At 41.8% G+C, this 17,533-nt stretch overlaps 1 protein-coding gene across 1 annotated transcript; it reads right to left on the reverse strand.

The window, feature by feature from the left end:
- Window positions 1–3,133: 3,133 nt before the first annotated feature.
- Window positions 3,134–17,174, reverse strand: LOC116451251 (homeobox protein CDX-1-like). The gene is made up of 3 exons (XM_032124460.1): window positions 16,347–17,174; window positions 6,665–6,810; window positions 3,134–3,455 (listed from the first exon to the last, which is right to left on the reverse strand). Exons 1-3 carry the CDS (start codon window positions 16,777–16,779, stop codon window positions 3,198–3,200), a joined length of 837 nt encoding a protein of 278 aa, XP_031980351.1. The 5' UTR covers window positions 16,780–17,174; the 3' UTR covers window positions 3,134–3,197.
- Between the last annotated feature and the right edge of the window lie 359 nt (window positions 17,175–17,533).

The following is a 17,533-nucleotide window of genomic DNA, read 5'->3' on the forward strand; positions in this document are numbered from 1 at the left end:
TCTTGCTGGAAAATGGGGTCTAAAGTTTAGTGAATTCCTCTGAAAATTGGATATTCCTTGGTAGTTCTTTTAATCACAATTAGGATTAAGGGCTTAGATATTCCTGTGATGTAGCCTAAGGTATGCTTTTCTTCTTCAAGACGCTTCCCTAACAACCAATCAATCTTCACAGTACTTTGCTTTAGTGTCCTGAGTTTTCAGATGTGATAAAAGTGATGAGTTATTTGATATACCCAAAGTCAGGAAGAAAGTGAGTATTAGCCTGAGGATGGCACCAGTATTTCATAACCCACAGTGCTGGACCCAAATAATTTCAGTTGATTTGTCTGCAATTTTCTGTCTCTCTTATTTTTATTTGGACAGAGTACAGCAAGTTAACAGCACTGCACAAGCTTCTTAGAGAAACATCACTTCCTTTGGGGTTTGGTGGGCAACTGTTTAAAGGATTAGAACCCATTGGAAATACTTAACTGGAGAGATTGCTGGGCATTCTTACCAAAAAAAAAAATTGAACTACTTGAAACAGCCACTGGCATAACTAGAAGGTTAATAATCTCTAAGGTATTGCCCTGGTTTATAGATACTGCTTTTGGAGCAATAAATGTTAACCTTTGAACATGTGCTTCTGCAAATAAAATCCAGCCTTATTTTGTGTACTTAACAACTTCTGATTGGAAACACATAGCAACCTATAGCAAGCATGCTTTCAGCAAACTGGAGCAGAAATGAGGCAGATCTTCAAAGTGGTCACTTATCTTCCTCAATAACTCTTCTACATGTAAACAAGATAAACCAGGTCGTTCTGCCAGATCCCCCTTGCTTTGAATGATGTTTGAATAATTTTAAAGAGAAAGAAGTTGTGTTCAGACAGATTTCTTAAAGTTCTTCCTTGAAGTACTTTTTTCCTTTTAGAAATGTTAATGCAAAATTAGGCTGTGTCATGAAAATGTGATTAAAATAGGTAGCTGTGCACTTGATTCTGCAGAACCCTGGGGCCAGGCTTCTGATCATGTAGCTAGAACTAGGTCTTAATTTATTGTATATCAGTGCAAAAGACAAAGTTTCCCTCTGTATTCTTACCTTTTGAAAGTCTAAATCTGGAATTTTTATTGGTTTTTCTCTAGTCTGCAAGCAGAATTCTGTTTAGTTGGCCAGTGTGAGGATGCTTTTCCTGTTGAAGCTTTTCCAGTCTCTGTTAAGTTAAATATCTGTGTATTTGTGAATGAAACCTCTATCATTTCCCTCTGCCAGCACCATGGCTGTGCTGTGTATTTCCAGTGGGTTCCTCTTTTGGGTAGATCCAATGGCTCTCTTTTGGGAGAGCAGTTTGGTTGCAGTGCTCATTGATGCGGATGGGAAATCCCTTTTGTTCCCATGTGCCCTGTGTCATGCTCCTCTTTTCCGACCATGTGGAAATCAGTTGGAGACTTTCTGTTGCTGAACTTTGAGTTGCAGCTTCTTCCTCTGCCCTGTGTTACCTGTGCTGTTGCCAGCAAATGGAGCGCCACTGTGACAGGAATGAGTGGGAATTTTACAATGTACCTTCTCCATTTCAAGTCGAACTCTACCTTTGTTTAGCACTGTCCTTCTTGCAAACAAAATGATAAATAAAATTACGAAATAGTGAAAGCTGCCAGCTCCCTGAAACATCCTGCTCTTCCTATGCTCCTCTAATTTCTCTAAACTCTTTTACATCACCCTTCTTTTAAATTTGATATTGCAATTCCAGAACAGACTAATCATGAAAATCTGCAGGTTCACTTGCTGCAGTAGCTGATACCACATTGCAAAATGGTTAGGAAAAAAGGCATTTATTTTAATTCTGTATATACAAAGTAATTTCACATTACCAACATTTTGATGCTCTAATAGTACTATTTGTTATAATTAAAGCTCAAACCCAAGAATGTAGTGCCTAAATGACTTAATGCTCCTAAGTCTTGTTTGCAACAGTGACAGAGAGATTTCAGGGGATTCCTTGATGGAAATTCCTGAGGATAGGCTTCCTAAATTTCTGAACTGCTTTGGCCAAAGAGGGTATAAATTCCCAAATCACTCATGTGCTCTAAAAATTTTCCCTTTGCAGACAAAAGGTTTGCACATTGGGAATCATATTGGGAAGTAAGTATTCAGATTATTCTTAAGTACTGATTGCCTACCAAATTCTGCTAAATGTGGAAGGGATCAGCCCTTCAGAAATTGAGACCCACATGAAAAATGCTGAGAGCTTAATTTTAAGTGAAGTATTTTGTTTGCTTTGTCTTCTATTTATTTGGCTTTTCAAATTTTATTAGTGTCACAATAACTCATAAAACTGGACCAGATTTAAAATTGTTTGAATGCAATTATTGCATCTTTATCCATGGGCTCTGCTGTCTCATGAGATATAGTCACTTTTCAAAATACTTGTACTTTTTAAAAGGATTTCTCCCCTGCTTTGCTCTCTCTTAGGACCCAGAATGAATCTGACATGAATTTTCTTTGTCCAAGAATGAATTTGGGCCAAGATTCACAATTCCTGAATGCTTTCAAAACGTTTATAGTAAGGCTGAAGAGTGCCTGTTTATACCAGTGGATGGATGGAGCATTGGAAATCATACCTGTCAAACCCCCAAAAATTCCAAAAAGCTCATCGCTGACCTTTGCCCTTAACATGTAGTGAGTGCAACCACCTGGCTCCAGGCTTTCCATCAAGTGGGTCAAAACACATCAGCCAGGTTTGCATTTATCAAGATGCATGTGTCAAATCCACAAATGGGATCAGTACATGGAACCTGTGTGGAGATCAAAGGAGCAGGAATATTCTCTTTCCTGGGGGTGAGGGACAGACACTCGGTACAGCTGCCTCAGCAGTGTGGGGTTGATTGCCTGGGGCAAGTTTTGTGCTTTTTTTGTGTCTGCAGTGGAACAAGTGGCTGTGTCTGCTCCTGGGCTCTCCCTCCCCGTGCCTCCCCAGCTGCTCCCAGGCCGGAGGGCTCCTTGCCTTGTGGCACAGGCATCCTCTTCCCGAGGGACTCCTGCAGTTCCAATGCCCTTGGGAACTCGCGCTGTGCCGCACACCTGGCAGGTGGCTCGTGGTTTACTGTACTTGAAGCTTGTGTGCCCCAGGCTGTGTCACGCTGGGGACCCCCCCTGGGTCCTGTAGTGCTCCGGTACTGGGTCCGTGGGCTCGATGCCACCGTGGCTCCCCCGCAGCCTCACTGCGAGGCCACCACCTGCTGCAGGGTCCCGCTGTGCTGCAAGCCACTCATGGGGAGAGCAGCAGGGGGAGGCGGCGGCGCGGGGAATAAAGAACTGGGCATTTCCGAGTGAGTCTGTGGGTCAGGAACTGGCATCGGGCTCACGGAGCCAGAGTCACTCTGCAGAGAGCCGAGATTGCTGCCATCAAAGTGAGTAATTTTCTTCTTCATTAATTTTCTCTCTTTAGCTCTGCGGTTCTGGAACCAGATTTTCACCTGCAGAGGAGCAGAGGAAAATTGTTTTCAGTTGCTACCAGAGTGCAATGTGGTCCTTTGTGTATTTAGTCACAGAATCATAGGGAAAATCAGTGGCATGAGGACCACTGAGAAAGGCAATGACGAACTGAGACAAGAGAGCTGTTTGCTTGTTTTTCATACAGGTAGTCTTTCCTATCTGGTAATAAAATATTTAGTAATAGCTTGATAAAAAATGAATTTTGTTTTTAGTTCAGAGTTATTTCTTTATGGAATGAGCTTTGATTTATTTAATTTTTTGAAACAAAATCTAACAGAACAGATTCTCATGTGTCCTAGTGATGGCCAAAACGATCCAAGAGTGTTGTTGCATTGAAAACTGTATGCCCTAGTCAGGGCAAGCCAAAATCTGCTCCTGGCCTATAAACTGAGGCACAAAAGCTTTCCTGCTTGGATGCTGCACATTAACTGATGAGCTCCAGCATGCAAGCCAGGGGAAATTCACTTCTTAGCAGAATTTCACCAGTGATACACAACATTAATTCAAAATATTACATTAGCAGTGCCTGAATAGCTGAGTGCCTTCTACTTCATTTGTAGATGGAGCCAGAATCTGCTGCTGCTTCCCACATGATCCAGTGCCACCAGTGTCCCTGCTCTGTTGCAGGCACACAGCCACCTTTGGGAAGGAATGAAGGACCTGTTAAAGATGGGTCTTGATCAGGGTGGAACAAGTGAGGATGTGAGCTGAAGGTGAGTAATGGTCAGTTGAAAATACCTCAGAACTTGTTAAGGTGTGAAATGTTCTGTGGTAACTGGACTGGCTTGGATGTGAATCCCCAGGGATGGCTTTAGAGCTGTGCACTCCAGCTGTTTATCCTTGGAAGTGGCTCTGGATCATGTCTAGTCAGTGTAATAAGTCAAGCTACCTCATTCAGGTTTGTTGTGTTTCCTTGTTCAGACAGCAAAGGAAACACTTCTGTCACCATTTTCTATAACCCAGAGAAAAAAAATCAATATTTTGCTGAGAAATACTGGTCTGTTCAGTTATTTTTTGCTAGAAACTAGAAAGGCAAAGAGAATAATGATTGGAACGGAGGTAAAACAGTGAGAGGTGATAACACCTGTGGCTACCAGGTTGTGTTTTAAAAGAAAACCACTGGTGAAGCCCAACAAAACATCTTAAGGACTCTGTGACAGTCTCAGTGTGCCTCTCCTTGAGGCATTATTATTCCATTTTACAGCTGAAGGATTCAAATACATGCAAAGCCTGTGTAAATTCAAACCAGGTCTCTTAAGCAGGGCTGCCATCTGAGATGTTTGGCAGTTCCTTTTGTTGCCTTAGTTCTGGAGTATCATTTCAGTACCAAATTATGTTCCATTAAACCAGTCTCAAGTCCTCTCAGATCTCTTGCATTCTCATTGTGCAGACATAATCCAGCTTCTCTCATACATTTGCCAAAATGTATGAAAAGATGAAACAGTCTAAAAACTAAACCAACATTTCAGAATTACCCTCTGGCTTCAGTGTTCTTACCTGCCTGTGAATTGATGTTTTTTCTGGTTTGTTGTTAAACTAGGGAAGCAGATCTGCAGCAGAGATCCAAACAGAAATCAGTAGGCACTTCAGGGTCATGTGCCAATTATCAAATAAGTCCAAGTAAGAACAGGTCTGTAATGTCAGACTAAAAGCTAACAGGGCCAGTTGCATCTGTCTGACTTGTTCTTCACCTGTTGCCCTCTTTCCTTTCAATTCTTTTTTCCATGCAAATCTCTCTTCCCCTGAAGTCTGATTTTTCTCTCTTCTTTCTCATCCTCATCATCTCCTTTATTTCTGTATCCTTCCTATGTTAACAATGCTTCACTTTGCCTTTTTTTCTTAATTAGATATTGCATCTTTCCTTCCTTGTTGAAATGATTGTTCTTTGTCCTTTTGAGATATTCCTTCCCAGGAATTTTGAATTTTGGCAGAGGCAGAAAAAAAGCTTTTCCAGAAAATCAATTCAGATTTCAGGTGGTGTGCAGAGGAGCTTGGGACAGGACAGTGTGTGTTCAGTCATGCTCATAGGATGGAGTTGTTTAATTTGTACAAAAGGGTGGTGCTGGGAGTCTATCAGGTGTTTTTTACTTAATCTTACATTTTTAAAAACACTTCAGAGATGTAGGTTGTATGAACTGGAATTCATTTTGTTCTCGATATATTGATGATGATGATGATGATGAAGAAGAAATATTGCAAAAGCTGTTGCCAAGTTTCCCCAATATACAACAAAAAAATAGAACACATATTTTTGTTTCACCTCTTCAAATACACTAACAAAAACATTCATCAGGAATTATCACTGAACTAGGAATTTTCAAGTAAATACCACTGGTTGTTTATAGATGCAGAGTCATAATATTCAAATTCAGCACAATTAAGTCAAGTTATTAATGTTTTAACAGCCAGCAAAAAGACATATAGTGTATTTTTTATACCTGGCTGAAATAATTTTAATTTTCAATAATTAAATCCTGGCATTCAGCAGCAGATTGAGAAATATTTGCAAAATGGGTGTTTGCTTCTCCACTTCTGTAAGCTCAGCGTGTGCCGTGTGAGACAGGTTCAAGTCGGATGGACAGTGCTACAGCTGGGTGGGTTTTAGACCATTCCTGCTCAGCAGAGCCCATAAAACAATAGTGAATCAGGCCTAATCATGGGATTGTGTTTTGATTTATCTTCTGGGAACAGAAGAGGAATTTGGAGGGGAGGAAATGGGGCAGGAGCAAGGAGTAGCACGTATGTAGGAAATCTTTAACAAAAGGCACAAGGCAGCCAAGAGAACAAAACCCTTCAAGTGTCCTGAACATACTTGAGCTCATCACTTCCATCTCCGCTAAGACCGACCTTGTTGGATTTGGTTATGGAATTCCCATTGACTTCAGCAGAACCAGGACTCCTCCTTTAGAAAGTTCAGCAAGAAATTCTCCCTGCTACCACTGCCCAGAGAGAAATCCGGGCAGGATTTTGGTGATGTGGCTTAACTTGTGTTCTGGGAATGGGAAAAAGTTGGTGTTTGCATTTCCTGGGCTATTGCACAGCTCTGGTTTGGGTTCTACTGCAAAAGGAACTCAGTGCACTGTTGGGTTACTTGAGGCATTAACATTTCTGTATTCTTAACCATACAGTTATCTCCTCATCAGCAATCATAAATTCAAAGGAAAGCCTGGATGGGTGATCCATACTCTACCTGTCTCTCGGAAAGTCTTAGGTTTGCAGCAAGTTCAGACTTCCTCCTGATTGTAATGTATCTGTTGTAATGAAACTCCTTCTCTAATTCTAATCTCTGGTGATCTGTGTAAACCACTCGGTACTTCTCTCTCGTTCTTGTTTTACCTGTTTTGAAAGAAGAACACATTGCTTCAAGCTAGAGTTTTTCACTTTAGTAACACAAAATATCTGGCTTTACATTTGAAAACATCTGTGGGGATTTTAGGCCTGATTCTCTATGCACTTACCCAGAGTAACTCTGTCATGATTTACAACACAAGAGGTTCATACTATCAGATATTAGGTTTGCTCCTTAGTAAATAGATAATAAACTGCTTCTTGTGTTCTTTATCACCCCTCTGTTATCATTTGGGAAAGGGAAGGCATTCCTGTTAGGAGTAAGGAGCCAGGAAACCCGGGTTCTGCTCCCAGCTCTGCTGCAAGCTTCCTGCCTGCTGCTGAATTGCTCTTGTCTCTCTGTCCCTAGAGCTGACACTCTTACCTGCCTCAGAGGGAAATTGTGAAGGACATTTTACTGCACAGAAAATACTGAGAGCTTCCACAGTTCCTCACTTCTTGCTGCTAGAAAAATTCCTACAACGTTGTGATTGTTACTGCAATTTGGAGGTTGTGTTTTCCCATCAAGTCTCGCACAATCTGTCCGTGACCTGATAACAGCACAGGGAACAGTAACATAGATTTTCAGATGACAGTTCATAAAAAAGAGAAAAGGCAAGCAATAACACTTCACAATGGGCAGGGAACTGCAGCATCTGCTGTTTTGGGAGCAGCACTGCTGCCTCCTTTCAGCTGTGGGTGCAGCTGAGTGGAGCAGACACGGCTCAGCAGCATCCAGGGCATTAAAACACAATCACAGATGACAGGAGCCAGGGAACACAGATGCAAGGAGCTGAAATTTTATGGATTCCATACGGGGTCATTTCTGAGGACAGAATGTGTGGCTGCACTGAAAGAGAGCTGAGAATGAGAAAGGCTGCTGATGGTTCCCTTCCTCTGTGATTTATGCTCATATTAGACAATCAATATATTGTAGATCAGCACCTTCTTAAAGCCAAAGCCTGAGGTCTTCCCACATTTTTAACTGATCGGCTCACTGTTCTGTTAAGACCAGTGTTATCATCTTTGTTGACCACAATCTTACCATCTTTTGATGCTTCCTTGTCTGTCTGTATTTATACAGACATTGCTTCATATGTGCATATTTAGCCAGTGAATTGTCTGGGACAGGGAATATATTTTCGGTATTTTTTTGCCACATATTCCACTGTGGTGCTGGAGGTTGTGAATCTGTGTCCTCAGTGGTCACTGCAGCAGAACAGCCCCCTCAGGTTCAGGTTCTCTCAGGTGCTGCACAGAACTCGAGGTGTTTGTACCCACCTGCTATTGCTGCAGGTGTTGTGTGGCTTTGCACAGCAGCTCCTCTTTGCTTACAGAGCTTTTTCTGACAAGGTTATGGGGATGCCTAACTCCTCAAAAAACAGGTCCCACAAACTCCTATAATTACACTCTAATAAGATCAATTAATTTTGAATGGAGTGAAACACATTCTCAGGCATGGAGTTGGTAAAATTTCGGTGTCTGAGTAGATTCCGATGGCACAGAGCCCCAGAGCCACCAGCTCCCCCTGGCTGGGGAGAGGAGCTGGAGGGGCCATCTGTCAGTGCTGCCAAAGGTCTGACTCCTTCCCAGCCCCTTTGTTTTTTATGGAACCTATTTAAAGTTAGCATTGCCTTCCACTTGCCATGCACACTGTACAGTCATGGCTTGAGAGCCAGGTCACTTTTGCCTTTTCCAGTGTTTGACAGTCAGGACTTTGCTACTTCTAAGAATTTCTGGCTTGCCAACCTACTGCTTGTGTTAGAAAGCTCTTCAGGCTCTGCCCCTCTTTGTACTGTTTGTATAGACCGCAGATCCAGTGAGCACCAGAAGTCCTGGGCAGGGAAATGCTGGGAATAAATCCTGTTACAGCCTGGATGGGGATAGTTCTGGTTTGCCCTACAAGACAGGGGTTCTCTAGGACTCTCCCCATGCTTGTAAAACCAAGTCTGCATCAGAATTTGGTCCTTCAGCTTCCATGCTCCATAGTGTCCAACCCTGGGAGAGCATCAATAGTGCCTCTACAATGCTATGGGCATCTTCCAACTCTTCCTGAGGCCATCAGCCTGATTGCTTGGAATATTTCAATAGGGAAGTAGATGTGGGATTGCTCCTTAGGCCATGAGTTCTGCTCAATCCATGCAGCCAAACTCCTTTGGCTCAAATCTGTTACCTGCCTGTGAAGGTGCTGCTTGGCTGGGGAAGATGTACAGGACATTCTCATTTCAGTGGCATTTCTACCTCTGTGAAACTGCAGTGAGAGCAGAATTAGCCCGGTGACGTTTACACTGATAATCAAGTGAAAAGTGCTGCTAATTTTACTACATTAAGGTAAGAATTTTGGAGTCTCTAAGGAACAGCAGTGATTCAGTTCAGTCCACATAAATACCAGGACATTTGTTTTCCTTCACTAGAAGTGTGAATTGTTTGTTTAACATATGGTCACCTGTGGTGCTTTAATGCCTCACTTGATATTTTTTAACTTTTGATCTCTCTAACTGGTGGTTTGGTTAAGGTTTTTTTTCCTCTTCAAATGAGAATTTGGGGTCATTCTATGGGACAAAATGTTTAACATGTTTCCTTAGTGTCCTTTGTGTTGTTAAGATGGAGTACACAAAAGAGGAACAAGGTGATCTTATCTTGACCTCTACCCTCATTCAGAAGGCACAGACAAATATCAAATGTTCCTCTATTGCCAAAACAAGGTAGTAAACTTCAAGAAAAATCTTCCTGTTTCTGGTTTGAAGTGCTTAAACCCTTATTACCTGAGTAGGAGTGGGTTGTTTTGGTTTTTTTCTTTTTAAGCTGAAGAAGAAATTAAATGTACATGGGAAATAGAACTTTATCCCATAAGATCCTTTCTTTCTTTATGAGTAGCTCTCTGTTTTTAGAAGAACTGATAATATGTGGATTCTTTTTGAAGGAAGATTGGGAGTTTTGACATCTAATTTCTTTCTTTAAATTAAGAAAATAATTTAAAAAGTAAAAAAACCAAAGTAAGGAAAATCTGAGAAATGCTCTGAGAAAAATTCTCAGATTTGTTACATAAATCTTGTCTTTAATAATTTGATTTTTTTTTTTCTGTGTAGAGTAATATTTACTGTGAGACAAGAGATGGTGGGAGCTGAGATCTGCCGGAGTCTTGCAAGAGATACTTTTAGCTCTGGCAGAGCCATGTTTTAGTTTGTTAGGCCTTTACTCTCCTTGATGTCAGTGAGAGTCTTCCTTTGTTGGATGCTGGGCTGGAATTAGTCTGCACATGGCATTTCCTTTCAAAGGCAAAGTACACTTTTATTTGCCAGAGTTAACAAACAGCAGCTACAGAACCTATCCCTAAACAGTTTGGGACTTTAGTCCCTAAATTCCATCTGTTAGACAGAGCAGATCCACTCCTCTGTGTTCTGCAGACCTTCTACTGGCTCTAATTCCAGGGATGCATTTTATTTCCAGAAGAAATATTACCTGAGTAAAATTTCAGGTGGGACTAATGGGTTCACCCTTAGACAGCAGGAGGATGTTCTTCACTTCTCAGGCCATAATGGCAGAATTCAATGATGCAATGATAAAAGTCAATATATTAATCCAATTCTTTAGTGAAATCCTGCATATTTTCCTCTCTTACGTGAGTGAAATAGCCAATAGTTGAGTTTGTACCATCTGAATTCATCTTTTGTTAGTGACAGGTTAAAATTACAATCAGCTGTACAGTGTCAGTTCTGTTGGAAATATGTTCTGGCATGGACAGTTATACCATGGAATTGTGGTTGGGGAGGTTATTAGTGCTCGGGTGGAAGAGAAATGAAACAAAAGGGCTTTGAAGCAGCTACCTTTGCAGTCTGCCTGCCTTTGTACTGGGGGAGTGGATTTCCTGGGTTTAATGAGCTATTTAAGAGGAGGGAGTTTTGTCAAAAACCCTCTTTTGCAATAGTGACTACTGAGGAGTGCCTTTGGACCAGCAAGAAGTGAGACATTTCAGAGTTGGAAATCTTTCCATGGGATATAGTTTAACAATGCTGTTCCATCACACCCACTCTGGCCATTTTTGTGACTGGCCAAGTTTTGAGTTGGGGGAAGGGAACAGCTTTCCCATTGGTCATAAAATTCACAGAGTATTTCTTCTGAAGACAATAAAGCTGGGAGAAGGCCTCTTTATTTGCTGTGAAAATCATCACCCTTTCCGGCAATATAACTCCTGAAGAAAAGAGGGAGAAGGAAGAGACAAGACTGCATATCAAAGCAAAGTGAAGTGTTAAAAGGGTCTGTTGCCTCAATATGACAGATAGGCCTCAAAACCTCAGACAATGTAGGCCAGGAAAGGAAAAAAAAAACCCCACCATCGGACCTCACAACTAGTTTACAAAGCAAAATAAATTAGCATTAGAACCAGCCCTGGGCCTTCTTTCAGAGCCTCCTCTCTTAACTTTTCAGGAATATTCTGCAGGCACTGAAACCAGCATCTTTCATAAAATCCAGAAGCTGCCTGAAGGTGTCCTAGGATAGGATAGTGTGGGATTAATGAGGGATTGCTCACAAAGCATTGCAACCTGGGTTCCAGGGGTTAGCAGTGTTTCAGAGGAAGTTATGCCTGTACTTGGTGACGGGATGTTACCTTAAATCATCACAGAAATGAGAAACAGCTTCTGGCCTGAGGATATTCTCAGTTCCAACCTGCATCTCTCTGTTACTTTAGTATTAAAAAACTGATGTTAATTTTTGAGTTTATAAAGATATAGACTGACAGAGATCAGGCCTCAGAGTTTTGTTTAGGACTCTTAACTACTCATGTTCTTTAAAAGTGTGGGAAAAGCAAGGGGCACATTCTCCCTGACTTAAGTCAGTAATTTCACTGACTTAATTGAAGTTGTGAAGCAAAAGTAATTTAAAATAAGTTTTGAAGACAAACATTGTGTTGCACATAATGTTCTGTAAAGCTAAATTAAAAAAAACCCCACCAGCCATTGTATTAGAAAATGTGACATAGATCCACTCCTGTATAATATTCCTGCCAGAAACCTTGGTGTGGTGAGGAGGTGTCCTGGTCCTGTGCATTACTGCAAAGTTAGGTTTGTGAAACTTGGTGAAATTTTCTGTTTGTCTGCTGGGTCTTGCTCATCTGTTCTTTTATACATGTTCAGATTATTCAAGCTGAAAAAACCAGAACAGGATCATAGAATTGGAACCTTTCAACAGACTCGAATTTTCCCTTCTGTTTTCAATTTTGAGTATGTTCTGCTGTTCTGGAATAAAGCTCATTGGCCAAATTCTCTTCTTCCCTTTGCTAGTGTAAACTTTTCTATTCATCATCATTATCCAGAAGGAACTGGATCCAAAGCAGAGCCATTTTTATTCTCTAAGGAATGACTGGACAGGCACAAGGACCCAACCTGCAGAAAATGTAGGTGGATTTCTGAGTGGGAAACCAGGGGAAATGCAATTGCCAGTGACTGGGTAAACTAAAAGGAAAGTGAGTGAGATTTTTCCCAAGTGGTGTATGTTCTTTAGCATCCAACATTTTACAGGAATGACCTCTAAAGAGGCTTGTTCCTCTTCTTTAGATTTGAGGGAATGTAACTTCTTCCTTCAAGGACCAAGTGTGATACATTTACAGTGCATTTGGTCATGATGCTCTCAGTACCTGTCATCAGCATCAGAAAAATTGTCCTTATGTCTGCAGAGTAAATTTTTTATTGAAGAAGAATGATAGAAAACTTGTCACCTACAGGAGAAATCTCTGCTCTGAATCAGTTCACCTGTTTCAAAACTTGTCCCCACCCTGTTTTATGGTAACATAAGTGCAGATCTTAAGGTGCACTTACAGCTTTGTGAGCAAATTCTCCTGGGTGTTCTCTGCTCAAACTCACTGTTTTGGGCACACTTTTACCACAGGTGTGTGTTGTTTTCTCACACAGTCATAAAGTCAAGTCTACTCCTGTGTGAGTGATGACATAGCTCCATAAAAATCCTGAAATCAACAAGACGAGATTTGTAGCTTCTTCTAAGGTGTTTTTATTCTACTTTCCATCAAAGAATTTGCCTGTAATTATGTCTTGTGTGTGTGGAATTAGCACCTCACCTTTCTAGTTGTGGCTTTGTTCTGTTCTGTGTTAGAATTACTCCTTGTCTTGGCTGTGCTCACCCTCTCCAAGGGAAGTTGAGGAGACAGGAGCAGTGTAAGGGTCAGAGAAGAGTCTTTTCTCTGTGTTTGCGGTTGAAAATACTGAGTACTCAGTGCTTCCTGCTTCAAGTGTTCTGAGTCAGAACACATTGGCTTTTTCCTGTATCCTCAACACGCTGTGGAGTGCAGAGATAGGGCACTGGATCCTGCGTGCTCTGCATTGAGGATCAAATCCCAATCCCTGCAGTTCCAAGGCAGAGACAAACACTCAGCGTCCTTCAGTCACAGAGAGAAGGGTGCACTAAAGCCTCAGCAGGCCTTTTCTGCAGGAAATGCATTCTAGTGGCATTAAACCAGGATGGTAATCTCACATTAAATACTGAGATCTTGCAGAGGTTTCAGGTAGCATAACCTCACAAATTTCATTTTACATCAGTTGAACACATGGTTCTACATTGATGTTGTTTTTAAAGTTGCAGAGTAAAACTTGAAATAATTTCTTCCTTTGTTCCAGGTTAGTTGTGTAGGTAGCAGAGTATCAAAAGACCTGCAGGGCATGAGGCAGTGGTAGAAACTTCAATAAAGTGTTTTGTTTGTCATCTCTCAGGACATGAGGCCACACAGCACCAGTAAGAGAAGATAACCATGAAATCTCTGGAGATGGGAAGGTCACAGATTCGGAGCCTCATTTTGGTAGCTGCTCCAAGCCAGACTACTCAAAGTGAGTGAACCTTTGGCAAGAATCTCTCCCAGTCTTAAAGGGATGAGATTACAGGAACATTTCTTGCACGCTTCTGAGAATATCTTGCAAAAATTACTTGCTTTTATGATGATTGTTTTCACAGTGAAATATTAGTATTAGTATTGATAATTAGTGCTTTGCAGCATGTAATGAAGAAATAACAAAATTAGTTTGTCTAAATGATTTCTGTTGTGATCACCTCAGGTAAGTCTCAGCCTCATTTTTTTCATCATTAAGAACAGTGGTTCATATCTATTTAACAGGGGATAAAAAAAGCTAATAAATAACACATGTGATTCCTTCATTTTTGCCCACACCAAATCTCTACTGAAACTCCCAAAGGTTTTGTAAGGAGACAGAAGGATAATGCTCAGTGAACACAGACAGCTTTAAGGATGTAAAAAGGATTGGATTCCATCTAAGAAAATGCTGAGGGGTTTGCTCCTGATCCAGCAAAAAGCATTTGCAGTGAGCTTGGTCACACACCTGAAACCACTGCAACACCTGCCTGCACAGAACCAAACTCACCCAGGTGCTTTCCTAGAGCTGACACTGCTGCAAGGGAAAATATTTTTAAATTATTTTATTTTTGGGGAAACCATGAAGAACAATAGTGCCATTGCTTTTAAACAGAAAAAGACAGAGGGAAAGGAATGAAGGAAGAGAAAGGAACTCACTCCAATGAAACAGATCTGCTGGCACTGAGCCTTCCTGGCCTAGCAGAAAAACTAATATATATAAGAGGAAAAGAAGAAGCAGGAGAATTCCTTGTCTGGGTTTTTCCCTAAAGCAGGACTCAGTAGCTTTTAAATGTAGCCTTCCACTGGCCCACGGGCATTTGGGAGGGTTTGTTCCTATGGCATGCTGATTTCTCCAGTTCTCCTGGACACACATATACTCAATATCTTGTTAGACCATTCCAGAAAGGAGACACTCCCAGCTCTCCTGTGAATGCTCTGACCCTTGCAGGCTTGAACTTTGGAAAGTTAGAAATCTCTAAGTGCTTCTTGAGCAGCAATTAGAATGTGATATTTTATATTATGGGTATAGATATGTGTGTGTGTGCTGCATCAATCTGTCCCAGTGTCCCCTCTATCAAAGGGACAGCACAGAACAAATCAGGCCCTGCTCTCAGAGGCTGTGATTGGAATCCACAGGAGCACAAAGCAGGTAAGGAAGGGATGAGGAGCAGTGGGTTTTTTTGAGCAAGGGTTCTGCCATCTGTAAATCCCACAATTAGTGAGCAATTTTGTTGCCCCTGTAATGACTCCTCAAAAGTAAGCTGCAGATTTTTTCAAAACAGGCCCTCTTTTGGTTTTTTTGGATAATAATCAGTGAAGAACAAATACGATTTAAAAAATACAAACATTTTTATCCCCCCAAATTCTTATTCACACAGAGCAACAGCCTGTTCTGATTGGTCTGTTGAATTCTGTGGACTCTCCATGAACTAAAGTTGTGTTCAGCAGCAGTGAGGAGGACTCTGCCCATACAAATTAGATGCATTGTTTTAATACAGACAACTTTTCTATGTAGTTGCTTTCAGTTCTCTGATGTCTCTTTTAAGTAATTGCTTTTCCACCAGAGATTGATTCAGGCTCTGCTTTGAAGACTTTTATTTACAGGCACGTGTGGAACAGAGCTGGGGTGGGAGGGAGGGAAAGGGAAGGAACCTTCCTGAGATGCAACATTGAAATACTGGGAGCATCTCTTTAGGGGAGGAATTGAGCATCCCTAATTTCTACTGATCTCAGTGCATGTCAAAGCTGCTCAGCACCTCAGAGGATCAAATACTTTCATACAGCAGATTATGCCTCTGTTCTTTTCAGGCAGAATTCCCTCCTTTTCTTTCTCTCCCTTCTTGTTTCATACTTTTATCATATACAGGGTACAGATTTTTGTTTTAGGGATGTTCAATATTTATATTTTTTTCTCTTGTTCCTCATCCCAATCAAACAGAACCTCTCCCTCACGCTTCATAGCTTGTTTTTACCAGTTAAATATGATTGAAGAATTGTTTTGTACTCCTTGACTGTCATGCAGCAGAGCCTGATCTGTGGCTGTATTAACAGGCTGTGTTACCATGGATCTTTGTATTCCTGCATATTCTGAGAGCTGCTACTACAAAGTGAAGCAAGCCTTTCCTTATCATCCCTGTTTTTAAAGCATTGACTCATTGTTTGATCTTGCAGATCTCATTTCAGTGTTCTGAGGTTTAGAGGGGTTGTTTCTGGTATAAAGCCTTACTGCCAACCCCCTGCTGTGCAGATTTTACTTGAACTTTTCCTAGGTACTCCAAAACTTGAGGAAAGTAAGCAAAATATAGGTGGTGCTGAATACCACACTTTCTGGTTTATCCCAATCTATAGGACTCCTATTAAAAGCAACTATTGGATATCACAAACTTTTTAAACATATCTGAAGTGAGAAGTGAAAGGACATTGCTTTTCATTTCCCACAGGTTTAAAGGTCAAGCAAGAAACATAAGAAATAATCAACTGATCAAACGCAGCATCCAATAATTGAACCAATATTTAACTGCTAGCAAGGGAATCCTTCAGAGCAATCAGAACCTGTCGTTATTAATCCGAATCCTTCCCTCTGAACAGGGAACCTGCCAAAAACCCCGCAATGACCCAATAACAAGTAAAAATCTCTTCTCAGCATAAAACCTCCGTGCCCTCCTACCTGTGGAAGTGGATTGCACCGTTTTCCTCATCCACTCATAAGAGCTGTGCCTTTGGCTGTTGGGAGAGATTTGCTGGGCATTAATTGTATCTACAGGAGGTAACCCCGCAGCGGCGGCGGGATGCAGGGAGCTGTAATCAGCAGAGCTGTAGGAGCCCTGGCCAGGGGACGAGCCATTGATGTGGGCAGCAGCCACGGCGCTGGAAGGGCCTGGGCCGTAGGCGCTCCAGTCCTCCCGCTGGGGGCCGTAGTGGGAGCCCCAGGCTGCCGCCGGCTGCCCGTGGGTGTCCAGGGCTGGCACAGGGTGGTATCCCATGTAGTCGGAGTAGGCTGGAGCAGACACGAAGTTTTGCACGGGCAGGTTGTTGCTGGTGCACCTTGCGGATCCCGGATACATGCTGGTGTCTTTATCCAACAGATAGCTCACATACATGATGCTCACAGCCTGCCTTTGTCTCGCTGGGACATCCTGCTCCTCGCAGGGTTTGTTTGATCTCCCTTCCCCTCCTCTTTCTTTCTCTCTTTTCTAGCCCAGCCTGGCTCTATAAATGACTCCTGCTAGCCCTGATGTCCCTTTACTACACATGATTAACAATGGTTTTACCAGGTGCTGGTGGTAACAGTTTACTAAAGTCCTGCCTGATGTCACAGATAACTGCCTGCCCCAAAATTACATTTGCATTCAAATGAAGGGCTGACCATGCAGGCAACCCCACCTTGCTGCTAGTTCCAGTGCTTCCTTTCTCACAGATCTTTATGTATTGCCAGCCCTGTTCTTTGAGAATGTGGTTTGAAATCTCATGGTCTTCAAGCAGAGCTGAGTACGTGGTTAACCATAACTGTTCAGGCAAGAGAAGTTGTATTTTTCTTGAGCAGTGCATGTCGGGATCTCACTTTAGGCACCCGGTTAGAGTTACTCAAAGCCTGCTGTCTGCTGGTCCAGTAGTAGCTCTACTCCAATGTGCTCTATTTTTAAAAAAAAAAACTAAAACCAAAGGAGCAGTTCAGTGTTTAACTGCAGCTCTTACAGAGCTCCTCACATGAGCACTCTTCTTGACTTCAGCTCTTCGTCTGTGTGGGAGAGCACTTAGAAACCCCAGTAATCCTGGTGATTTTACCATTACAAAGGATATACAAGAAGTCTCATAGTCGTTTTGAGCATTTGTTCATACGAATAGTCTTGTTGA

This window comes from Corvus moneduloides, chromosome 14 (assembly GCF_009650955.1).
Source record: "Corvus moneduloides isolate bCorMon1 chromosome 14, bCorMon1.pri, whole genome shotgun sequence".
In the NCBI taxonomy this organism is placed as follows: domain Eukaryota; kingdom Metazoa; phylum Chordata; class Aves; order Passeriformes; family Corvidae; genus Corvus; species Corvus moneduloides.